The sequence below is a fragment of the Balaenoptera acutorostrata genome, chromosome 2 (genome assembly GCF_949987535.1).
Source record: "Balaenoptera acutorostrata chromosome 2, mBalAcu1.1, whole genome shotgun sequence".
In the NCBI taxonomy this organism is placed as follows: domain Eukaryota; kingdom Metazoa; phylum Chordata; class Mammalia; order Artiodactyla; family Balaenopteridae; genus Balaenoptera; species Balaenoptera acutorostrata.
This window is the reverse complement of record NC_080065.1, coordinates 55,391,538-55,413,528: the sequence shown is the minus strand read 5'-3', so window position 1 is coordinate 55,413,528 and position 21,991 is coordinate 55,391,538. Positions and strand designations below refer to the sequence as shown.

At 32.8% G+C, this 21,991-nt stretch overlaps 1 protein-coding gene across 2 annotated transcripts in view; it reads left to right on the top strand.

The window, feature by feature from the left end:
* Window positions 1–20,619, top strand: part of CENPK (centromere protein K) — a 39,376-nt gene extending 18,757 nt beyond the window's left edge. The window contains exons 6-11 of one of the 2 annotated variants that reach the window (XM_057541845.1): window positions 2,533–2,579; window positions 11,235–11,317; window positions 11,408–11,506; window positions 11,845–11,971; window positions 15,890–15,943; window positions 20,422–20,619. In XM_057541845.1, coding sequence (XP_057397828.1) covers window positions 2,533–2,579; window positions 11,235–11,317; window positions 11,408–11,506; window positions 11,845–11,971; window positions 15,890–15,943; window positions 20,422–20,436 — 425 coding nt within the window. In that variant the 3' untranslated portion in view covers window positions 20,437–20,619. Of the gene's footprint in view, window positions 1–2,532; window positions 2,580–11,234; window positions 11,318–11,407; window positions 11,507–11,844; window positions 11,972–15,889; window positions 15,944–18,573; window positions 19,601–20,421 lie in introns of those variants that run through there. The other variant, XM_007176032.2, reaches the window with a different exon arrangement.
* The last annotated feature ends 1,372 nt before the right edge of the window (window positions 20,620–21,991 follow it).

Sequence of the window (21,991 nt, the reverse complement as noted above, 5' to 3'; positions counted from 1 at the left end):
ATCCACTAGTTTGTTAAAATAGACTTTTTACCTCTTGATCAGGAATTTTTTTATTAATTTTAGAAATTTTCAAACTTAATGAAAAGTTGAAAGTCCAGCTTCATTCTTTTGCATGTGTATTATCTAGTTTTCCCAGCACCATTTGTTGAGAAAACTGTTCTCTCCCCCATTGAACTGTCCTGACAACATTGTCAAAAATCAATTGATGGTGGGGTGGGGGGAGGCAGGGGGGAGAGTGTGATGAGTTGGGAGATTGGGATTGACATATATACACTAATATGTATAAAATGGATAACTAATAAGAACCTGCTGTAAAATAAATAAATAAAATTCAAAAATTCAAAAAAAATCAATTGATCATACAGTGAGGATTTTAAAAAATATTTATTTATTTAATTTATTTTTTTGTCTGTGTCGTGTCTTTGTTGCGGTGTGCAGGCTTCTCTCTAGTTGTGGCCTATGGGTTTTCTCTCTCTAGTTGTGGCACGCGGGCTCCAGGGCACATGGGCTCTGTAGTTGTGGCATGCGGGCTCCAGAGTGTGTGGGCTCTGTAGTTTGAGGCACGTGGGCCCTCTCGTTGAGGCGCTCTAGCTCAGTAGTTGTGGCCTGCTGGCTTAGTTGCCCCGCGGCATGTGGGATCTTCCTGGACCAGGGCTCGAACCTGCATCCCCTGCACTGTAAGGCAGATTCTTTACCACTGGACCACCAGGGAAGTCCCTACAGTGAGGATTTTTATTTCTGGGCTCTCTATTCTATTGGTCTATATCTCTGTCTCTATGCCAGTAGCACACTGTTTTGATTATTGTAGCTTTGTAGTAAGTTTTGAAATTAGGAAGTGTGAGACTTCCAAATTTGTTCTTCTTTTTCAAGATTGTTTTGGCTATTTGCAGTCCCTTGGATTCCATGTGAATTTTAGGATGGATTTTTCTATTTCTACAAAAACATCATTGGGATTTTGATAGAGATTACATTGAATCTGTAGATTGCTTTGGATGTTATTGACATCTTAATAACATTAAGTCTTAACAGTCCTTGAACACAGGATGTTTTTTTCTTTTCATTGGTGTGTCTTTAATTTCTTTCAGCAACATTTTGTAGTTTTCAGCATATAAGTTCTTTGCCTTCTAAATTAAATTTGTTCTTGAGTATTTTATTCTTTTTGATGCTATATATCAAGGAATTTAAAATTTTTATTTTTCTTATTTTCATAATCTTTTACATACAGACCTTGTACTGCCAGCACTGAACACCCTGACCTGTTGGTCAAATACCCACCTTGCTTAAGGTTGCAAATCCCATACACTGCCACACTGGAAAGATTATTAAAATCTTTATATTCTTAGAGCCTGTCATATTGTATCGGTTGAAATGATTGTTTTAACATTGAAGTGCTACTTTTGGCCACACTCACCAAGAGGGAGATTTTTGAACTTTATGTTTTTAGAATCCTTTTCATTGTATAGCCATCCTAGGGCTACCTATAATTAGTTCTAATACAGGGCCTATGAAGTACATAGCTCTTTTCTATTAGAAAACCCTCTAGAATGGCAAATAGCTTAGAAAGTTTTCAGTAGCATATCATTTGAGAATTTTAAATAGCACTTTATTAAGAAAGATAAACTTTTCTTAGTATGAGTTGAACTTTTCTAAGTATAAGGGATTTGATTTTGCTATGTAAATTAATTAAGGAATATTAGTTTATACTCATGAGACTGGCAAAAATTTTAGAAGAGTTTATAGTATCTTTTGCTGTTTTTTGTTCATTGCTTCTAGAAAAATTAAAAAAAAGAATCTAGCATCCTGTTTTAAAATTCAAAATACACATTTCCTTCTATGAAATTCACTTTCTGAGAATCTATCCCACAGGAATGAGAGCACCAATATATAAACACATAAATAAAAGAATGCTTCCTGTGTCGTTGTTTTTTGAGGCTAAAAACTAGACACAAAGTCAATGCTTAATCAGTAGTGAAATCCCTGAACACATTTGGTGTATTTACCCTGCGGAATATTATGCAGTGATTTAAAATTATGAATTAGACTTACACCAGATGAATATACAGGATTTCCATGGGGTTTTTTTTTAGGTGAAAATAAGAATAATGTGTGTGATATTATCTCATTCTTGTAAAACCAGCAATAACAAAATTAATAACACTTGCATGTATATGTACAAATATGTACAAATATGTATATATGTATGCATAGAATCATGTAACCACAGAAATATTTAAGGAACACACTGTAGATTATTAATTTTGTTTTTGATGGATTGGGAAAATAAAATGAGAAAAGAAAAAGACACTGAAAATAAAATGCATAAATATCACATTTGTCTAAAATGATATATAAGTTGGCTATATAAGATGTTAAATTTAAAAATTTCATAAAAACTGTACACATCTCATAAAAAGTTCTGTAATATATAAATGGAAAGGGAAAGGGGTAATCTCAGAAACCACGAAATCAAATTCTTGATTTTTGAGAGTTAACTAAGCATATGTATAATTTTGATTTGTTTTGTTCCTGTAGTGATTCCACTGAATGAAGAAGTTCTGGTAACATTAGGAAAAGAAGAGGTAAGTTACTGAATTTATAGTAATCCAAAATAACTTATAACTAGAAGTGTTTTGGATAAGCTCATGCCATAGCGAGTAAGATGAAACCACTTTAAAACTGTATTAATTATGTTTTATTGAACAGGATATTTTAGATGATTTGAATTTTGAATTAAATATGTAAAACTTACTCTTGTACTTAATTTTTAGTTGATTAAACTCTTCATAATAACAGCAAAAAGGTTAAACATAGCTAAATGATCATACATGTATATCTGTCCTCAAAACTTAACATAAATGTCAATAAAGATTTTTTAAAGTGTCAGTTTATTAGATCAAAGTATAGGAGAGAAGATAGAGGCAAAGAAGAATTTTAAACAAGGTTGTAGAGCATGGAAATAGATAAGTATCTGTGTTCCAAGAGACAGAAGTAACGATGACAAGAGAGATTATCTGCCCTACAGAACTTAAGAGAAAGGCTTTGAATTTGAAGGAACCTCATACTTCAAAATTCAGGGTTCAAGTGTGGAGCTAAAAACAAGGAGATTTTTTTAAAGTAAGAACAGACTACTAGACCTTCTCCCTCTCTCTTTTGCAATCAAGAGGCTAACTTTTACCCACACACCTAAAAACTGGAGGTATATGGTGTGGAGACATTAAACTATTGAGGCTTTGGACTCAGCACACCAAGTTGGGTGTTTAGTAGGGGTGGTGTGAGGTCAAAAGTCAGAAAGTTCAAGTTAACATTTTTATACTGTGTGGTGAAGTACCAGCTTCTTCCCTTAATCTATCTCCAGGGGTCCTACAGTATGGTATAAAAGTAGCTTCAGACTGGAGATAAAATAATCTCTGGAAAATCTAAATGGCCCGAGAAAAAAGGTCTATAAGTATTAATATATGGGGATTCCCAGTGAAAAGCAGGATGGCCATCCATCAAAAAGCCATTTATAAACAAAGTTTGTTTTTGAGCTTTAAATGAGAATACCAACTTTTATTCAACATAGTGTTGGAGGTCCTAGCCACAGCCATCAGACAAGAAAAAGAAATAGAAGGAATCCAAATTAGAAAGGAAGAAGTAAAACTGTCACTGTTTTCAGATGACATGATTCTATACATAGAAAATCCTAAAGACACTACCAGAAAACTACTAGAATTCATCAATGAATTTGGTTAAGTTTCAGGATACAAAATTAATATACAGAAATATGTTGCATTTCTATACGCTAACAATGAACTACCAGAAAGAGAAATTAAGGAAACAATTCCATTTACCATTGCATCAAAAAGAAACCTAGGAATAAAGCCACCTAAGGAGGTAAAAGACCTGTAATCAGAAAACTGTAAGACACTGATGAAAGTAATTGAAGGTGACACAAACAGATGAAAAAGATATACCATGTTCTTAGATTGGAAGAATTAATATTGTTAAAATGGCCATAACTTCCCAAGGCAATCTACAGATTTAGTGCAATCCCTATCAAAATATCAATGGCATTTTTCACAGAACTAGAACAAAAAAAATCTTAAAATTTGTATGGAAACACAAAAGACCCCCAATAGCCAAAACAATCTTGAGAAAGAATGGAGCTGGAGGAATCATGCTCCCTGACTTCAGACTATGCAGCAAAGCTACAGTAATCAAAACAGTCTGGTCCTGGCACAAAAACAGACACATAACTCAATAGAACAGAATAGAGAGCCCAGAAATAAATGCACACACTTACGGTCAATTAATCTACAGCAAAGGAGGCAAGAATTTACAATGGAGAAAAGACAGTCTCTTCAATAAGTGCTGCTGGGAAAACTGGACAGCTACATGTAAAAGAAGGAAATTAGAACATTCGCTAACACCATATACAAAAACTAAAGATGGATTAAAGACATAAGTGTAAGACCAGAAACCATAAATCCCCTAGGAGAAAACTTAGGCAGAACACTCTTTGACATAAATCATAGCAATATTTTTTTAGATTTGTCTTCTCAAACAAAGGAAGTAAAAACAAAAATATACAAATGGGACCTTATTAAACTTAAAAGCTTTTGCACAGCAAAGGAACCATCAACAAAATGAAAAGACAACATACTGAATGGGAGAAAACATTTGCAAATGCTATGACTGATAAGGGGTTAATATCCAACATATATAAACGACTCACAACTCAACATCAAAAAAACAAACAAGCTGGGACTTTCCTGGCAGTCCAGTGGTTAAGACTCCATGCTTCCACTGCAGGGGGCATGTGTTCAATCTCTGGTTAAGGAACTAAGATCCTGCATGCCATGTGGTGTGGCCCCCACAAAACAAAACAAAACAAAAACAAGCCAATTAAAAACTGGGCAGAAGTCCTGAATAGACATTTTTCCAAAGGGGACATTCAGATGACCAATAGGCACGTGAAAAGAGTCTCAGTATCGCTAATCATCAGGGAAATGCAAGTCAAAACCACAATGAGGTAACACCTCACACCTGTCAGAATGACTGTTGTCAAAAAGAACACAAATAACAAGTGTTGGTGAGGATGTGGAGAAAAGGGAACCCTCATACACTGTTGGGAATGTAAATTGGCGCAGCCTCTGTGGAAAACAGTATGGAGTTTTCTCAAAAAACTAAAAATAGAACTGCCATATTACCCATAAATCCCTCTGCTGGGTATATATCAAAAAAAAAAGCCCACTAATTCAAAAAGATACATGCACCTCATTGTTCATAGTAGCATTATTTACAGTTGCCAAGATATGGAAGCAACCTAAGTGTCCATCAACAGATGAATGGATAAGGAAGATGTGGTGTATATATGTAATGGAATACTACTGAAGCATAAAAAAGAATGCAGTTTTGCTGTTTACGGCAACATGGATGGACTTGAAGAGCATTATGCTAAGTGAAAGAAGTCCAGCAGAGAAAGACAAATACTGTATGATATCACTTATATGTGGGATCTAAAAATATACAACAAACTAGTGAATATCACAAAAAAGCAGACTCACAGATACAGAGAACAAACTAGTGGTTACCAGTGGAGAAAGGGCAGCGGGGAGGGGCAATATAGGGGTAGGGAATTAAGAGATATAAACTATTAGGTACAAAATAATCTACAAGGATATATTATACAACAGAGGGAATATAGTCAATATTTTATAATAACTATAAATGAAGTATAACCTTTACAAATAAAACTAAATAAAAAATACAAAAAACTAGTGAATATAACAAAAAAGAAACAGACTCAGAGATATAGACAACAAACTAGCAGTTATCAGTGGGGAGAGGGAAAGGGGAAGGGCAATATAGGGGTAGGGGATTATGAGGTACAAACTGTTATGTATAAAATAAGCTATAAGGGGACTTCCCTGGCAGTCCTGTGGTTAAGACTCTGCACTTCCACTGCAGAGGGACGTGGGTTCGATCCCTGATTGGGGAACTAGGATCCTGCATGCAGTGCGATGCGGTGGGGGGCAGTTGGGGGGAAGCTATAAGGATATATTGTACAACATAGGGAATGTAGCCAATATTTTATAATAATTATAAATGGAATATAATCTTTAAAAATTGTGAATCACTATATTTTACACCTGTAACATACGGTATTGTATGTCAACTATACTTCAATTAAAAGAAAATGTTGAATGGCCAGCCGATGATCATTGACATTTGTGAAATGCCTCCAAATGGAAAGGCGGAAACCCAAAACAATTGATGAAGATGACTCTTAAGAAAATAGAGGCAATTCAGGGAACAAAGAGAATTTAATAAAATAATATCTTCCTAATTTGATTAACTCTATTTTATCAAGTTTTATTTTAAGGCAGCAGTCCCCAACCTTTTTGGCACCAGGGACCAGTTTCATGGAAGACAATTTATCCACAGACCGGGGTTGGGGGTGGGATGGTAATGTGAGCATTGAGGAGCGATGGAGAGTGGCAAAGAAGGAAGCTTTGCTTGCTCACCCACCGCTCACCTCCTGCTGTGCAGTTCCTGTCCGCAGCCCGGGGATTGGGGACCCCTGTTTTAAGGTTTGTGCTCAAATATAAGAAATACTTGTCCAACTTAAGGTCACAAAGACTTTCTTGCCTTTTTTTTTTTTTTTAGAAATTTTAATATTTTAGGTTTCACATTTAGATCTATGATCCATTTTAGAATAACGTTTGCATGTGGAATGAGTTATTGATAAAGGTTCTTTTTTTTATGTAGATACTAATTATTCTAACATAAATTGTTGAAAAAACTATCTTTTTCTTTTGAATTTCCTTTGCATATGTGTTGAAAATTAATTGATCATATATGTGTGGATCTATTTCTAGACTCTCCATTTGTTCTCCATCCTATGTGGTGGATATATCTTTTCCTTTGTTCTGTATTTCTGTCTTTAGGCCAATACTGTGTTGGTTTGTTTAGTGAAGCTTTGTAATGTCTTGAAATTAAGTAGTATGAGTTCTCTAACTTTGTTTTTTACCAAAATTGTTTCATATTTTCATATAAATTAGAGTTGGCTTGTCATTCTATCCCATAAAGAAGCTTACTGGAATTTTGACTGAGATTGCCCTGAATCTATAGTTCAAATTGAGAAGAGACGTATTGAGTCTCAGTCCAGACCCATGAGCACTATATGGTCTCTGCATTTATTTAGGGCTCCGTTTATTTGTTATTTAAAAAATTTATCTCACCAATGTTTTGTAATTCACCATATCAACAGACTAAAAAAGAAAAAAAGCATTTTATCATTTCAATAAATTCAGAAAGAATAAGTGACAAAATTCCATATTAATTCATGATTCAAAAAAAGACTTTATAAATTGTGATAGAAGTGTGCAGGTCTTGAGGGACTTCCCTGTCAGTCCAGTGGTTAAGACTCTGCGCTTCCACTGCAGTGGGCACAGGTTCAATCCCTGGTTGGGGAACTAAGATCCTGCATGCCACAAGGTGCAGGCAAAAAAAAAAGAAAAAAGAAAAAAGATGTGTGCAGGTCTTGTATATGTTTGTCAGATTCATCCCTTTAGTATTTCATAGTTTTGGTGCTATTAAAATGGTATTCTTTTTTAAAATTTCAATTTCCAATTATTTATTGCTGGTACATTCAAATACAATTAATATTTATATGTCGATCTTGTATCTAGTGAACATGATAAACCCCTTTATTCTAGTAGCTTTTTTGTAGATTATGTAGAATTTTCTTTTATATTTAATTAATTAATTAATTAATTAATTTTTAAATTTATTTGGCTGCATGGGGTCTTTAGTTGTGGCAGGCAAACTCTTAGTTGCAGTATGCATGTGGGATCTAGTTCCCTGACCAGGGATCAAATCCAGGACCCCTGCACTGGGAGCACAGAGTCTACACCACTGGAACACCAAGGAAGTCCTCTGTAAGATTTTCTACATAGCTAGTCACGTCATCTGAGATCAAAGGCAGTTTTACTTATCTCTTTCCATCTGGATGCTTTTTATTTCTTTTTCTTGGCTTATTGTACTGTCCTAGAATATTTAGTAATGTATTGAATAAAAGTGGGGAGAATGGACATTTTTGCCTTGTTCCTGATCTTAGTGGATAGCATTCACTCTTTGACCATTAAGTGCGATGTTAGCAGTAGGTTTTTCATAGATGCCATTAATAAAGTTGAGAAAATTACCTTTTATTAGAATTTATGAAGAATTTTTCAAATCATGAATTAATATTGAATTTTGTCACTTATTTCTAAATTCACTGATTTCAACTGTTTAATTAACTTGATTCCTAAGATAAACCCCACATTGCTATAATGTATTAATCTTTTTTATTTATTGATGGATTTAATTTGCTAAAATTTTATTAAGATTTTTGTGTCTATTTTTTTTTAAAGTATTTATTTATTTATTTATGGCTGTGTTGGGTCTTCGTTTCTGTGCGAGGGCTTTCTCTAGTTGTGGCAAGCGGGGGCCACTCTTCATCGTGGTGCATGGGCCTCTCACTATCGCGGCCTCTCGTGTTGCGGAGCACAGGCTCCAGACGCGCAGGCTCAGTAATTGTGGCTCACGGGCCCAGCTGCTCCGCGGCACGTGGGATCTTCCCAGACCAGGGTTCGAACCTGTGTCCCCTGCATTGGCAGGCAGATTCTCAACCACTGCGCCACCAGGGAAGCCCTGTGTCTATGTTTTTGGAGATATTGGTGTGTGGTTTCCTTTTTGGTGACATCTTTTTCAGGCTTTGGTATCAGGGTAATACCAAGCTCATAGAATGATTTCAGAAGTATTCTTTCTTCAAAAGCTTGTATAGAATCAGTATTATTTATTCGTTAAATGTTTCTTAGAATTTATAGGTGAAGTCGTCTGAGGTTAGAATTTTTTTGGTGGGAAAATGTTAAACTAAATATTCAGTTTCTTTATGGCTAGTCAGGTTATCTTTCTCTGAATGAACCTTGGTAGTTTGTGACTTTCAAAGAGTTTGTCTCATCTAGTTTGTCAAATTTATTGACAGAAAATTGTTCATAGCATTCCCCCATTACTATTTTAATGTTTGTAGCAACGCTCCCTCTCTTATTCCTGATGTTGGTAATTTGTGTCCTTTTTTTCTCCTTTAATTAGTCTGGGTAATTTTATTGATCTTCTCAAAGAATTAGCTTTGGGTTTCATTGATTTTTCCCTGTTTTTCTTTTTGTTTTTCTATTTCATTGATTTAAAATTTTTACCATTATTTTTTCTTCAGCTTACTTTTGGTTTTATTTGCTCTTTTTCTAGTTTCTTGTGGTGGAAGCTGAGGTCATTAATTTGAGAGCTTTCTTTTTTCTAATACAGGTTTTTAGTGGTGTAAATTTTCATCTGAGTACTTCTTTTGATTTATTACAGAAAATTTAATCTTTTCATTTTCAGACAGTTCATAGTAATTTCTTATTTTCCTGCTGATTGCATCTTTGGCCCATGAATTATTTAGAAGTGTGTTTTTAGTATCCAAATATTTGCACATTTTTCCAGGTACATTTCTATGGTTGATTATTTTTTTTGAACTTTTAAAAAGTTTTATTGGTGCAGTTATTATAGTGAATTGCAATTTATATACTGAACTATTTCTTTTTTTTTAAGTATGGGCTCTGACACTTTTTATTTGTGAAACCTCAGGCAAGTTACCTAGCTCTTTTTTTTTTTTTTCATACATCTTTATTGGAGTATAATTGCTTCACAATGTTGTGTTTATTAGTTTCTGCCTTACAACAAAGTGAATCATCTGTATGCACACACATATCCCCATATCCCCTCCCTCTTGAGCCTCCCTTCCACCCTCTCTATCCCACCCCTCTAGGTGGTAACAGAGCACCAAGCTGATCTCCCCGTGCTATGCAGCAGCTTCCCACCAGCCATCCATTTTACATTTGGTAGTGTATGTATGTCAGTGCTACTCTCTCACTACATCCCAGCCTCCCCTTCCCTTCTGTGTCCTCAAGTCCGTTCTCAATGTCTGCATCTTTATTCCTGCCCTGCCCCTAGGTTCATCATTTTTCTAGATTCTATATATATGCGTTAGCGTACAGTATTAGTTTTTCTCTTTCTGACTTACTTCACTCTGTATGACAGACTCTAGGTGTATCCACCTCACTACAAATAACTTGATTATTAACTTAATTCCATTATTGGATCATATTTAATGTAATATCATTATGGTTGCATTAAAATGTACATACTTGATTTTTTTCTTTCGTATTTGTCCTACATTTTCTCTGTTCCTATTCTCCTCTCTTCCCACTTTCCTGGATTAATTGTGTATTTTTCAAAATAAATGCATTTTATTTACATTATTAGCTTATTAGGTATATCTCTTCTTTTTTTTTCATGGTTGCTCTAAGGTTTATAATATACAATTTTATATTATTACTGATTTAGATTTATAAGAAGCTAATGGATACCCTTAATATCAGGAGAATGGAACACTAGCTAATGTGTTCTAGAAACAAAAGGATACTAGAAAAAGTTTAGTTTATTGTAATCCCCTGTAGCCACACAGTCTTCTTATATGTTCCTCAGATACCTCATACTTCTGCCTCAGGGCCTTTGTACTTAAAATTCCCTTTGCCTAGAACATTCTTTTGCTAGATGGTGACATGGCTTATCTTTTGCTGTCTTTCTCTGTTGCTAAACTGTTAGTTAACCTGATCAGAAAGGTCTTTCCATGTCATACTACCTACCTAAAAGAGCCATCCCTGCTCCTCATTTCTATACTCTCGTTTTGACCTATTTTTACTTTATGGTATTTATCCCTCTCTGGAGTTACAAGTTTGTTTCTTTGTTTGGATTTGCCTCTTTGTTCTGTTCATCTTTGCATCCCTGACTCCTTCATCAATGCCTGGTGGTCAACAACTGATCAATAAATATTTGTTGAATGAGTGATATTGATTTGTGTCTGTTTTGTATAGTCTCCTTAGAAAAGAGACCTAATCTGCCTGGTTACTGAAAATTCACCATTAAATTGCCTTTCAGTATGAAATTAAAAATTATTGCTCAAAACCCCTTATATTTTTAAATTTAACAATGAAATATTACAAAGAACTTAGTACCTGCTGTATAATTTCCCTTTCAAAGATTTTTTGCTAGGCTTTTTTTTGCTGTTGATTTCTGAATATATACCCTAGTATGTAAATTTCACTCATTCAGAAATATCACTATTTACAGGAGTAAAGACTAACCAATTAATTTTAATTATTTTGTTCTAGTTCCAAAAATTGACACATGATCTTGAATTGGTACTATCTACTATTCAGTCAAAGAATGAAAAGTTAAAGGAAGACTTAGAAAGGTATATTTATAATTACTATTAATCATTGATATATATTGAATTGGCATTAATGTTTTATTTGAATACTGTTTTGTTTTTCCACGTTTAAAGGGAGCAAAAATGGTTGGATGAACAGCAACAGATATTGGAATCTCTTAATGTACTACACAATGATTTGAAACAGCAGGTTGTGACATTTTCTGAATCAAGGTATTATTGATTTTGTGTTCTAGGTTTTCATAATAGGAGAAATTATTTCCTTTTTTATGTTACATGAAATACATAGATGAAAAGAAGGTAAATTTTACCAGAAATTGTGAGTCTTACCCTGACTTTTGCCAATTGTTAAGTTACCTAATCTTTTATGAATAATTTGACTTTTAGTTTTCCTACATGTTAAATAGAGACTATTTATCTCATAAAGCTAGTTATTTTGAGCAATGAAGTTTGAACAAAGTTTTTGATTAATTTTATGAGTAACCAGTTATATATACTTAAGTATTTTATCAGCAAATTAATTCTCTTAAATTTAAAAAAAAATCTTTTAGACTCTTTAATGAGCTGAAAACGAAAATGCGTGATATAAAAGAATATAAGGAGAAACTCTTGGTTACCTTGGGTGAGTTTCTAGAAGACCATTTTCCTCTGCCTGATAGAAATGTTAAAAAGAAAAAGGTAAGTTTTAGAGAAGACATTCATGTAGATATTCACGTATGAAATTGTTTTAGAGAGGTTCAAAGGTAAATTTTCTGATAAATTTTTATGTTTAATATACACTTCAAAGACATACACAAATAGGTACATGCACAGAAATATTCCATCGTCACATTATAATACTTAATGAAGAATTAGAAGCAACCTAGTTATTTAATAAAATAAGATTAAATACATTTTTTTACATTGTATTCATATTGATGGAAAAATGCAGCTTTTAAAAATAATGTATTAAACACTATCAAAGGAGCTTATGAAATCTCACAAATTATTGATTGTTAGATAAAACACAGATGATTAAATTGTGTGAGTCTAATTTGTACCAAAGAATGTAATAGTGCTTATGCCTGGGGCTAAGATTGTAGGTAAGATTTGTTTTTGTTTTCGTTTTCATTGTTTTTCAAATTTTCAATGATAAACATATGTAACTTTTAAAATCAGAAGATACCTGTAGTTAAGGTAAGTTATTGACTATTTTAATAATAGTTATGATGGAATAAACCTTTTTCACAAAAGCAAATAAATATTTCATTGAGTGACAGAAGGTTGGGAACAAGCACTTTAATTCGTTTTTTAAAAATAGTATAGGTATAAATAAATAGAACTTGTGGAAGTGGAATAGGCATTGAAACTGGGACCAGAACAATCTTTCTAAAAATATACATATTTAACAATTTATTTAATCATGTATTTTAAAATATACATATTTTAATCATTTTTCAACATAAAACTTTTGATGCCTCCCTCTGGGATGAAGTCTATAAACTCCTTAGAGGAATGAATTTATATTCTGGACTTTGTCTATCTCTTTAGTCTCCTTTTCAGCCATTCTTTATCCATCTCTTGCATGAGTCCATTCAGCCATAGTACTACAGTTCCAGCAGGTATGCAATGACCTGTCACTTTTTTGTGCCTTATACATTCTATTCCCTCTGGTTACAAAACAGTTCCTATCTGGTGAAAATAGTAAATTCTTTCTTAAAGCAACTCAAACATCATCTTTTGTGTGATGCATTGAATGAAGTTTTGGTGTCGTTTTATTAGCATTTATTACATGATTTTGTAGTAATCATTTATGTCTCTTTCTCTGTTGACCCACCACGCTCTGTGAGCTCCTTGGTTTGTTTAATTCATCTTTGTGTCTGTACTGTCTTGCATACCTATTGTAGTACCTTCTGAGTTCATATTTCTTGAATGACTGTGAGCATACTAGGAAAAGGAGAAAAAAGTTTTGTTTGTTTTCTTATAATCTGTGTTTATTTATTCTTCCCTGTCTTCTTTGTAATTATCAGTAGGCTTTACATTTGTTATGGACAATTTCTCCCATTCTATCCATTGTTATTTACGCCCCTTAGTCATTTCTGAAATTGTTGACGGCCTTCTGTTAATGATTTCAGTAAATTCATGATCCCTTACCTCTGAATGATCATAATCTTAAAATAACTCAATGATTTATTTTCTGATTCCAGTCTCTCTTTTTTTCAACTTTTTTTTTTTAACCTATTAAGGTTCTCCACTAATAGAACCAGAGGTTTGAGACAGTCCTAAACGAAAGCATTGATTACCAGAAGCCACCATGAGTTTAAGTCATATTGGATAAGCTCACTTTTTTTAAATGAAGTATATGAACTGTTGATACATATTACAAACTGATAGGTTACTTTCTCTCTCCCTCTCTCTCTCTCTCTCTCTCTGTCAAGCAATAATAATGGATGTATCAGTGGGCTCAAGCTGCCATAACAAAATACCAAAGAACAGGTGGCTTAAACAAAATAAATTTATATTGTCATAGTTTTGGAGGCCAAAAGTCCAAGATCAAGGTGCCATCAGAGTTTTATTTAAAATAAATAAATTGTGTTATTTATTTTAACTTTGGTAGTTTCATTGCATTTATATTCTGTTCTGATACCATCATTCATGTATACATTTAGTCTTTATTGTACATTATGTTGGATTCAATCCTTATCATGTTTTACCATTCATTTTTGAGTTTTTAAGTTTAATCCATTGTTTGATATGATGGGTTTGTTTGACAAGTAATTTGTTCAAGAAGAATTCCTGGGTGTTTTATTTTTTGAATTCTTAAATGCTGAACATACTTTGCTGTATACTTAAAGGCTTATCTTAGGCAGAGATTTTAAAAGTCACAAGACTTGGTAAGGGGTTTCTCCATTCTTCTCAGATTGAATGTACTGTGGAGAAGTCTGAGGCCAGCCTGTAGATGTCTTGCTCCTTCTGACTATTTGCCTGAAGGATTCTTTATCTCTGAACTTCAGTAACTTAACAGGGATATGTCATATGTCACAATGTTGATCATTCAATATCAGTTTTGCTTTGAAGATGATGTATTGTTTCCAGGGGCAGATTTAGGTCACATTGCATTTCATGGCAATTTTATTTTATAATATTTTACATTGTTTATCATATCCTTATGTTGAAACATTTTTTTTCTTTGTTTTCTTTCATTATATTTTTCTTCTGCATTTTCTTTGATTGTCTCAAACCTTTATATTTTAATCTGTGCCTTGCTGCTTATTTCTTTAATATATTTGTATTTCTATAAAACCTTAGGAGGACTCCATGCTAATCTTTGACTATTGTCAGGAAAGTACTAGATGTCACAATAGTAGGAGACCTTGTAGTTAATTGAATGTCTGAACTCAAAAGCTGCTGATTAGATTTAGTATTATCCTAGAAGATTTCCCTTAGAACCTTATCCTATGGAACATTTTTAACAGTAATTTGGATAAAGAGGTAGAGGACATAGTCATCAAAGTTTACAAATGATATGAAATTGAGAGAGGACTAGATAGTAAATTTGTTGGTTGACAGAATTAGAACTGTGTTTTTTAACTGGCCAAGATAAAATAGGACGGTCCAAATAAAATAGGACGATATTTAGTGGAGGTACTTAGAATATCTTTCTTGAGTTTAAAACATTGAAGAACGAAGGAGACATATCTTAGCTATATACAATGAAGGAAACTTCGGCACTTTAGATGATAGTTTTCTCAGATAGAGGTCATCAGGGCAGAATAGATGTCCAAAAGCTAATGCAATCTTAAACTTATTGAATAGAATTCCAGCTTCTACATGTATGGAAGTGAGTCTTCCATTTCATCTTCGGTTTTCTAATCACAGCTATATCATTGTGGAGACTGGATTTTTAAAAAAAGGTAAATTAGAGCACAACTAGAGAACAACCATGCTATTGAGAGGCTGCAAGTCTATGAGAAATAATTGAAGAAACTCATGATGATTAATATGGAGAAGGCAGGGAGCTCATAATAGCTGTCTTTAGATATTTGAGAACTCTAGGGTGGAATTGGAATGAGATTTATTCTCTGTCATTCCAAGAAAAAAAGAACTAGTGAGTTGAGTTAATATTAGGAACTGTCAAGAACTATAGAAAGATGAACAAACCTCCCTGGGAAGCAAGTTTCCTGTCCCGAAGCTGTATCAATACAGTCTGGAATGTCATTTGTTTGGGATATTTTGATTGGGAAGGTTCAAACATTAGATTTTCATTTATGTGAATATATATAATATGTGTAATATAATTTATCCATTATATATTTATAGATAGATAGATAGATAGATAGGTGGATACTCTGAATTGTATCTTCTAGTAATTGCAAAAGATTTCCCTGTCTTAGAGGTTGTTTCAACTATTTTTATGAACCTTACTGTTCAGTACAGCAGGTTGTTTTCTTTCAGAACTCTTTTTAAATCATCTCATTATAAATGTTTGGTTTTAGTATATCTTGTACTGCTGCAATTGAGGAATATTAATTTTTGAAATTTTGTAATAAATACAGTATAATATTCTGCCATTAGAACTGAAATGTTAATTCTTTGTTATTCACACTTCTCTCAAAGAAAAACATTCAAGAATCAACTGCACAGCTGATAACACTGCATGAAATGTTAGAGGTAAGTGTTTTGTGTAGTTGTTTTGTCTTGAAGATATCTCTTCATTAGTGACTTGTGAACAATTATACATAGGCTTGAAAAAGAAAAAAATGCTGCTTTAGTTCTTAAGGTATACACCAAACTTTATTATATATATTAATTTATCTTAGTATAAAACTAGTTTCTATTTTCTATGTAGTGAGAAAGAATATTATTTTTTAGAAGAAGATGAAACTAAAGTCTTACTCTTAATCGTGTTCCCGATTATTACTTTAAGAAAATTTTTATGATGTTGTTTAGTATCTACACAGTGAAAGCCTATGCTGTTACATTGATGTAATCTTTAGTTGGCCAGTCTGTATTCTATCTAAAATATACAATTGAGTTTAAGGATTCTTTCCACAAAGTTGCAGAACTTCATTCACAGATTTTCCTTAAATAACATCAGCTTCTTTTTTCATAATGTAAGGACTCATTACACCTTTTTCTGCCTGACATTTGCTTTTTATTTTTTTTACAAATATCTTTGACCTTTTAAAAAAAGAAGTTTTTGAACTTCAGCCAAATTACCGACTATATTAAATACTTAAATCTTGATATGATGACCTATTGCAGATTGGGTGGAGAGGAAGGTAGTCTGTGAAGAGCTATTTAACAATTAATGTGGCTTTTTAAAGTCATTGGTAAGTTTAGAATAAAGTGATTTCAGAAAACTTGTTTCACATTGTAATTTTATGCATTGGATGCTAAAGTCTCTATTTATCTAGCTAAATGGTTTTGGTGCCTCAGGATATCTTAATATAGAATATTATTACTTTGAAAAGCAAAATACAATTATTTTTTAGATTGTGACTTGAATCTTTTAACATATTCCTATTTACTCCAGTTTATACCGAAACTACTGTTTCTCGTGGATGACTTGACTTTTTTTTAATAAAAGTTGTATATGTGGCAAATATTGACAGTTGTTAACTGGGAAATACATGTGTAATTTTTGAATAGTGCACTATGGGATACCATGTAAAACTTAGATTTAGAAACTATTTTTGTCTCCAAGGCTTGTATTATCAATAATAAATGTAAACAGAATTTAAACTGCAGTTCAGTGAAGAATAAACCAATATACATGTTCATGTTAAAGTAGAATTTTTAGCATTTAATTATTTCTGGCATCTACTAGAATTTTGATTAATATAATTGAAGTTAGAAATGAAAGGTAAAATTTTAAATTATATTAAAATAAGCAGTTGCTCTAAAATGGGAATAATATTTAATTATTTTATTATCATACCTAAAAGAAATGAGGCCAAGAGCTTTTTTCTCCAGGATGTGGTTCTGAAGTAGCTAAAGTTAGGGAGTTCCCTGGTGGCCTGGTGGTTATGATTCCGAGCTTTCACTGCCACAGCCCACATTCAATCCCTGGTTGAGGAACTGAGATCCCACAAGCCACATGTTGCAGCTAAAAAAAAAAAAAAAGAAATAGCTAAAGTTAATGACAGATGAAATTATTTCAAGAATTGAGATTAAAAAAAAAAAAGAATTGAAATGTTGATATTATTATGAAATGTGATTGAGATGAGAGCTTTATAGTTTTAATTTTATTTCTATGGCACTTTATATTTGTATAAATTGTATTTTTCCTTTTCTGTGTTTCTTAATATAATATATTTAAATTAAAGCTTTGGCTTGGCAATTCAGAGATATGGAGTCTAATCCATGATCTATTACTAATTATGTGCCCCTTGAGGAATCTTTTAACCCTTCTGGATTCTGGTTTTGTAATTTGTGAAGGCACTGTGTGGGAGCTGAGGAGGTAGAGTAATAATTGAAACATATTTAGCATTTTTCAGTATGTTTCATAGAACATTAGTGTTTAAAGAATTTTAAATGTGTGTTTCTTAAAAAAACTTTTTAATGCCAGTGGATCTGGGATATACAGGTAATTCTGAGTGCACGTTGGCAGTCTTTCTCCAGCTTATATAACCATAGAACCCTGTTTCTCCATACTAAGAGCATCCTTAGGGAGACCAATTCCATGGAATGTAGTTCGGGAAATGTTAGTCTTATATAATTTACTGCAGATACTCAAAACGTCCCAATTTGTGGTTGTAACCCCTCAATATCCTTAGTGAAGAAATCAACGATGTTTAAGATAATTTGAAGGAAATAATGATGATAGAATTGTTGTTTCAAAGATTTATCAGATGAATAGGTGTTTTTTTTGGGGAAGAGTAGCATTGGTGATTTCTCTTTCCCCCAAATATTAAGACATTTATGCTGTTTTTGAACTTTGTGAGTATTTAAGTTTTTTATTTTTATTTGTAAGATATGGCTATAACCAATCTTGTAACATAAACAAATTATTAATCCTAAGAGAAGTGGGAGAATTGTAAGTGCCTTTTAACTAGTTTTTAGGAATTTTAAAAGTTAAGGTGCAAAGATTCATTTTAAAGCTATTTCCATTCACTACTATTTGTTTTTTTAAAAAAGAAAATCAACTATTTAAGTTAATACATAGAAATTATGATATAAAAAATTACTCAAAGAGAAAAGACATTAACATTCTTTGGTAAGAAACTTCATTAATGTTTTATTATAGCTGTATCAGTTTTTTTCCAAGTAAGGTATATTTTGAATGATTTTTTTTCTAGATTCTTTTAAATAGATTATTTGATGTTCCACATGACCCATATGTCAAAATTAGTGATTCTTTTTGGCCACCTTATATTGAGCTGCTTCTGCGTAATGGAATTGCCTTGAGACATCCAGAAGATCCAACCCGAATAAGATTAGAAGCCTTCCATCAGTAAAAAGATGGTCTTTTTTTCACACAGTACTTAAAGCATCTTTTCATTCAAGGATAATGGAAACACTGAGAATTACTTGGATAAGGAACATTATTTGCAAATCAAAGCACATAGTCCATCTTCCTTTTGTGCTTAAAATGACTCATGCTGCCATCCACTATTCATTTAAAAATGGTCCTTTCGCAGTCAGTCATTGCTTTGGTATTTTCAACTGGGTGGACAAGAATGCAAGTGAAAAATATCCTAGACTTAATCATTACAAAACTTTAAATATACCTTACTTCTGCAATATTCTTTGGAAAATTCGTTGTTAATTTATGATATTGATAATGTAATATTTTTCTTTTAAAATTTATGACAGTTTCTTTTATGCATTTTGATTTCCATTTGGTGTTTACATCCTTTAAATTTACAAATTGTAATGGAAAGACCATTTAATTTGCAGGAGGTTTAAAAATTGACTTAGTATCTTAATGTAGAAGGAAGCATAATTTAAAAGTATTTAGTAAATCTGTTCCATGTATACTGCCATATTTCTAGATTTGTTAAAAATTGGAATGTTAAAAAAACTAATGGATAAAGGTAGCATGAAAACTATATTTTAATGTGTATTATATTACAAGTGATAATATATATTAAATCATTCTTGATTCTGTTAATTATTACTAACAATACTGTGTTCATGAAATTTCGTTAATCCTCTGTGACTTTTCTGTAAATAAAATTCTCATTTAAAACTCTCTAGCTTTTTTGGGGATGTGGCATGATATTTTAATAAACTAAATAGACTTTTTCATAGGTAGATAAATGATGATATTATAGAACTACATATAAACTAAACTAGAGAATTCCAAATACTTTTTGTATCATTAGTTTTCTAAGACGACTTAGTGTATACTTTTATTTTTGAAAATGCTTTCTACTGCATTATAGTATCCAAGTTTCTTGTTTACCTTAAATACTTCATCTTTTTTAAAGTAGGCAAAAACTATTCCAAGTATACCATGTTCCTTTTATAGAAAATACAAATACTGTTATATTTTAGAAAATGTGTAAGTTCTTTTATGGGAAGATGACATACAAAAGTACCTTCCTAGAATACTCTAGTTGGGAGTCAAAGGATTGAGCAACCTATTATTCCTCAAAGTTACTGGAGAAAGGAAAAATGGTGCTAGCAGTATAAGTCTGACAATAATTCTATCTGACAAGAGCAGATAATACTGTTGTCTCTGAACTTCTCTGTGTTGCAAATTACAGAAAGAAATAGATAAAGGCAATAAACAACTTGATGATTTATTTGGCAAGTCTTGATTTCACATACATCTATTGGTTTGGATCTTTTTACTGTAGCATCTTGTGTAAAGTTTTAAAGAAAACTGTGATGATTGCATCCTACTTTTTAATTTGTTAACCCAGCCTTCTAACATAGCATGATTTTTTGCCCACTTTTCATCTCAATCATAAACAAAGTAAATTATAGCAGAATTAGTCTTGATTTGTACTCCATCTAAGCTTACAGCCCTTGAAGGTTTTTTTTTGTGGTTTTGAGTATGCTGGAGAAAATGTTTCAAGTTCTGAGAACCTATATGTGGGGGCCATCACTACAGATCCCAGGAACATTGAGGGTAATAAAAGAATATTTTGGGGGCTTCCCTGGTGGTGCAGTGGTTAAGAATCTGCCTGCCAATGCAGGGGACACGGGTTTGATCCCTGGCCTGGGAAGATCCCACATGCCATGGAGCAGCTAAGCCCGTGTGCCACAACTACTGAAGCCCGCGCACCTAGAGCCCGTGCTCTGCAACAGGAGAAGCCACTGCAATGAGAAGCCCGCGCACCGCAATGAAGAGTAGCCCCCGCTCGCCACAACTAGAGAAAACCCACGCACAGCAATGCAGCCAAAAATAAATAAATACAATAAATTTTTTAAAAAAAAGAATATTTTGAATAACTCTGTGCCCACAAATGTTATAACTTAGATGAAATGGACCAATTCTGTGAAAGACACAATCTACTAAAACTCACACACGGAAAAATAGCTACTTTGCATAAGCCTATATATTAAAGAAATCGAATCAATAATTAATAAGCTTTCAAAACAGAAGACATCAGGCCCAATTGTTTCACTGGTGAATTTGAGAAGAAAATGATGACAATTCTGTGTTCCAAAAAATAGAAGCTAATTCATTCTATGAGGCCAGCATTATCCTAATACCAAAACCAGACAAAAACATTACATTACCCTAATACCAAAACCGGACAAAGACATTGCAAGAAAGGAAAACTACAAACAGATACCTTTCATGAACATAGGTACAAACATCCTCAACAAAATAATCAAATTCAACAATATAGTACAAAAAATTATGCATAACAGCCAAGTGGTATTTATTCCAAATATCCAAAACTGGTTCAGCATTCAAAGATCAATTAATGAAATCCATCATATCATCAGACTAAAATAGAAAAATCATACGACCATACCAATAGATTACAAAAAAGCTATATGACAAAATGAGATAACACATTCATGATGAAAACTCTCAGCAAGCTAGGAATAGAAAGGAACTTCCTTAGCTTGATAAAGAACATCTACAATCTGATGCATTATTACTTATTCTTTAAAAAAAAAATTCAGAAAACTTAGAGCTAACATACTTAATTGTGGGAAACTAGATGCTTTCTCTCTAAGATCAGGAACAAGGCAAGAATGTCTCCTCTTACCAGTGCTAGTCAGCATTGTACTGGAAGTTCCACCTAATGCAGCGAGACCAAAAACATCCCAAGAACCAACAAAAAATCTCTTGGAACTAAAGACCAATTATAGCAAGGTTGCAGGATACAAAGTTAGCATAGTAAAGTCATTTGTTACCTATATACCTGAAATTCGAAACATTATTACATTAACATCAAAAATATGTACAAGACTTATATGAGGAAACCTACCAAAGTTATAAAAGAAATCAAAGAAGATCTTAATAAATGGAAACATATTCCATGTTTATGGGTAGTGAAACTCCATATTGTTAAAAGTCTCAATTCTTTTCCAAATTGATTTATAGGTCTAATGTAATCCCAATCAAAATCCCAGCAAGTTACTTTATGGAAATCAACAAATTGATTTTAAATTTATATGGAAGGACAAAAGACCCAGAATAGCTGCCAGAATATTGAAGAAGAACAAAGTGGAAGGACTGACAGCAACCTTAAGACTCACTATAAAGCTATAGTAACCAATACTGTGAAATTGGTGAAAAATCAGACA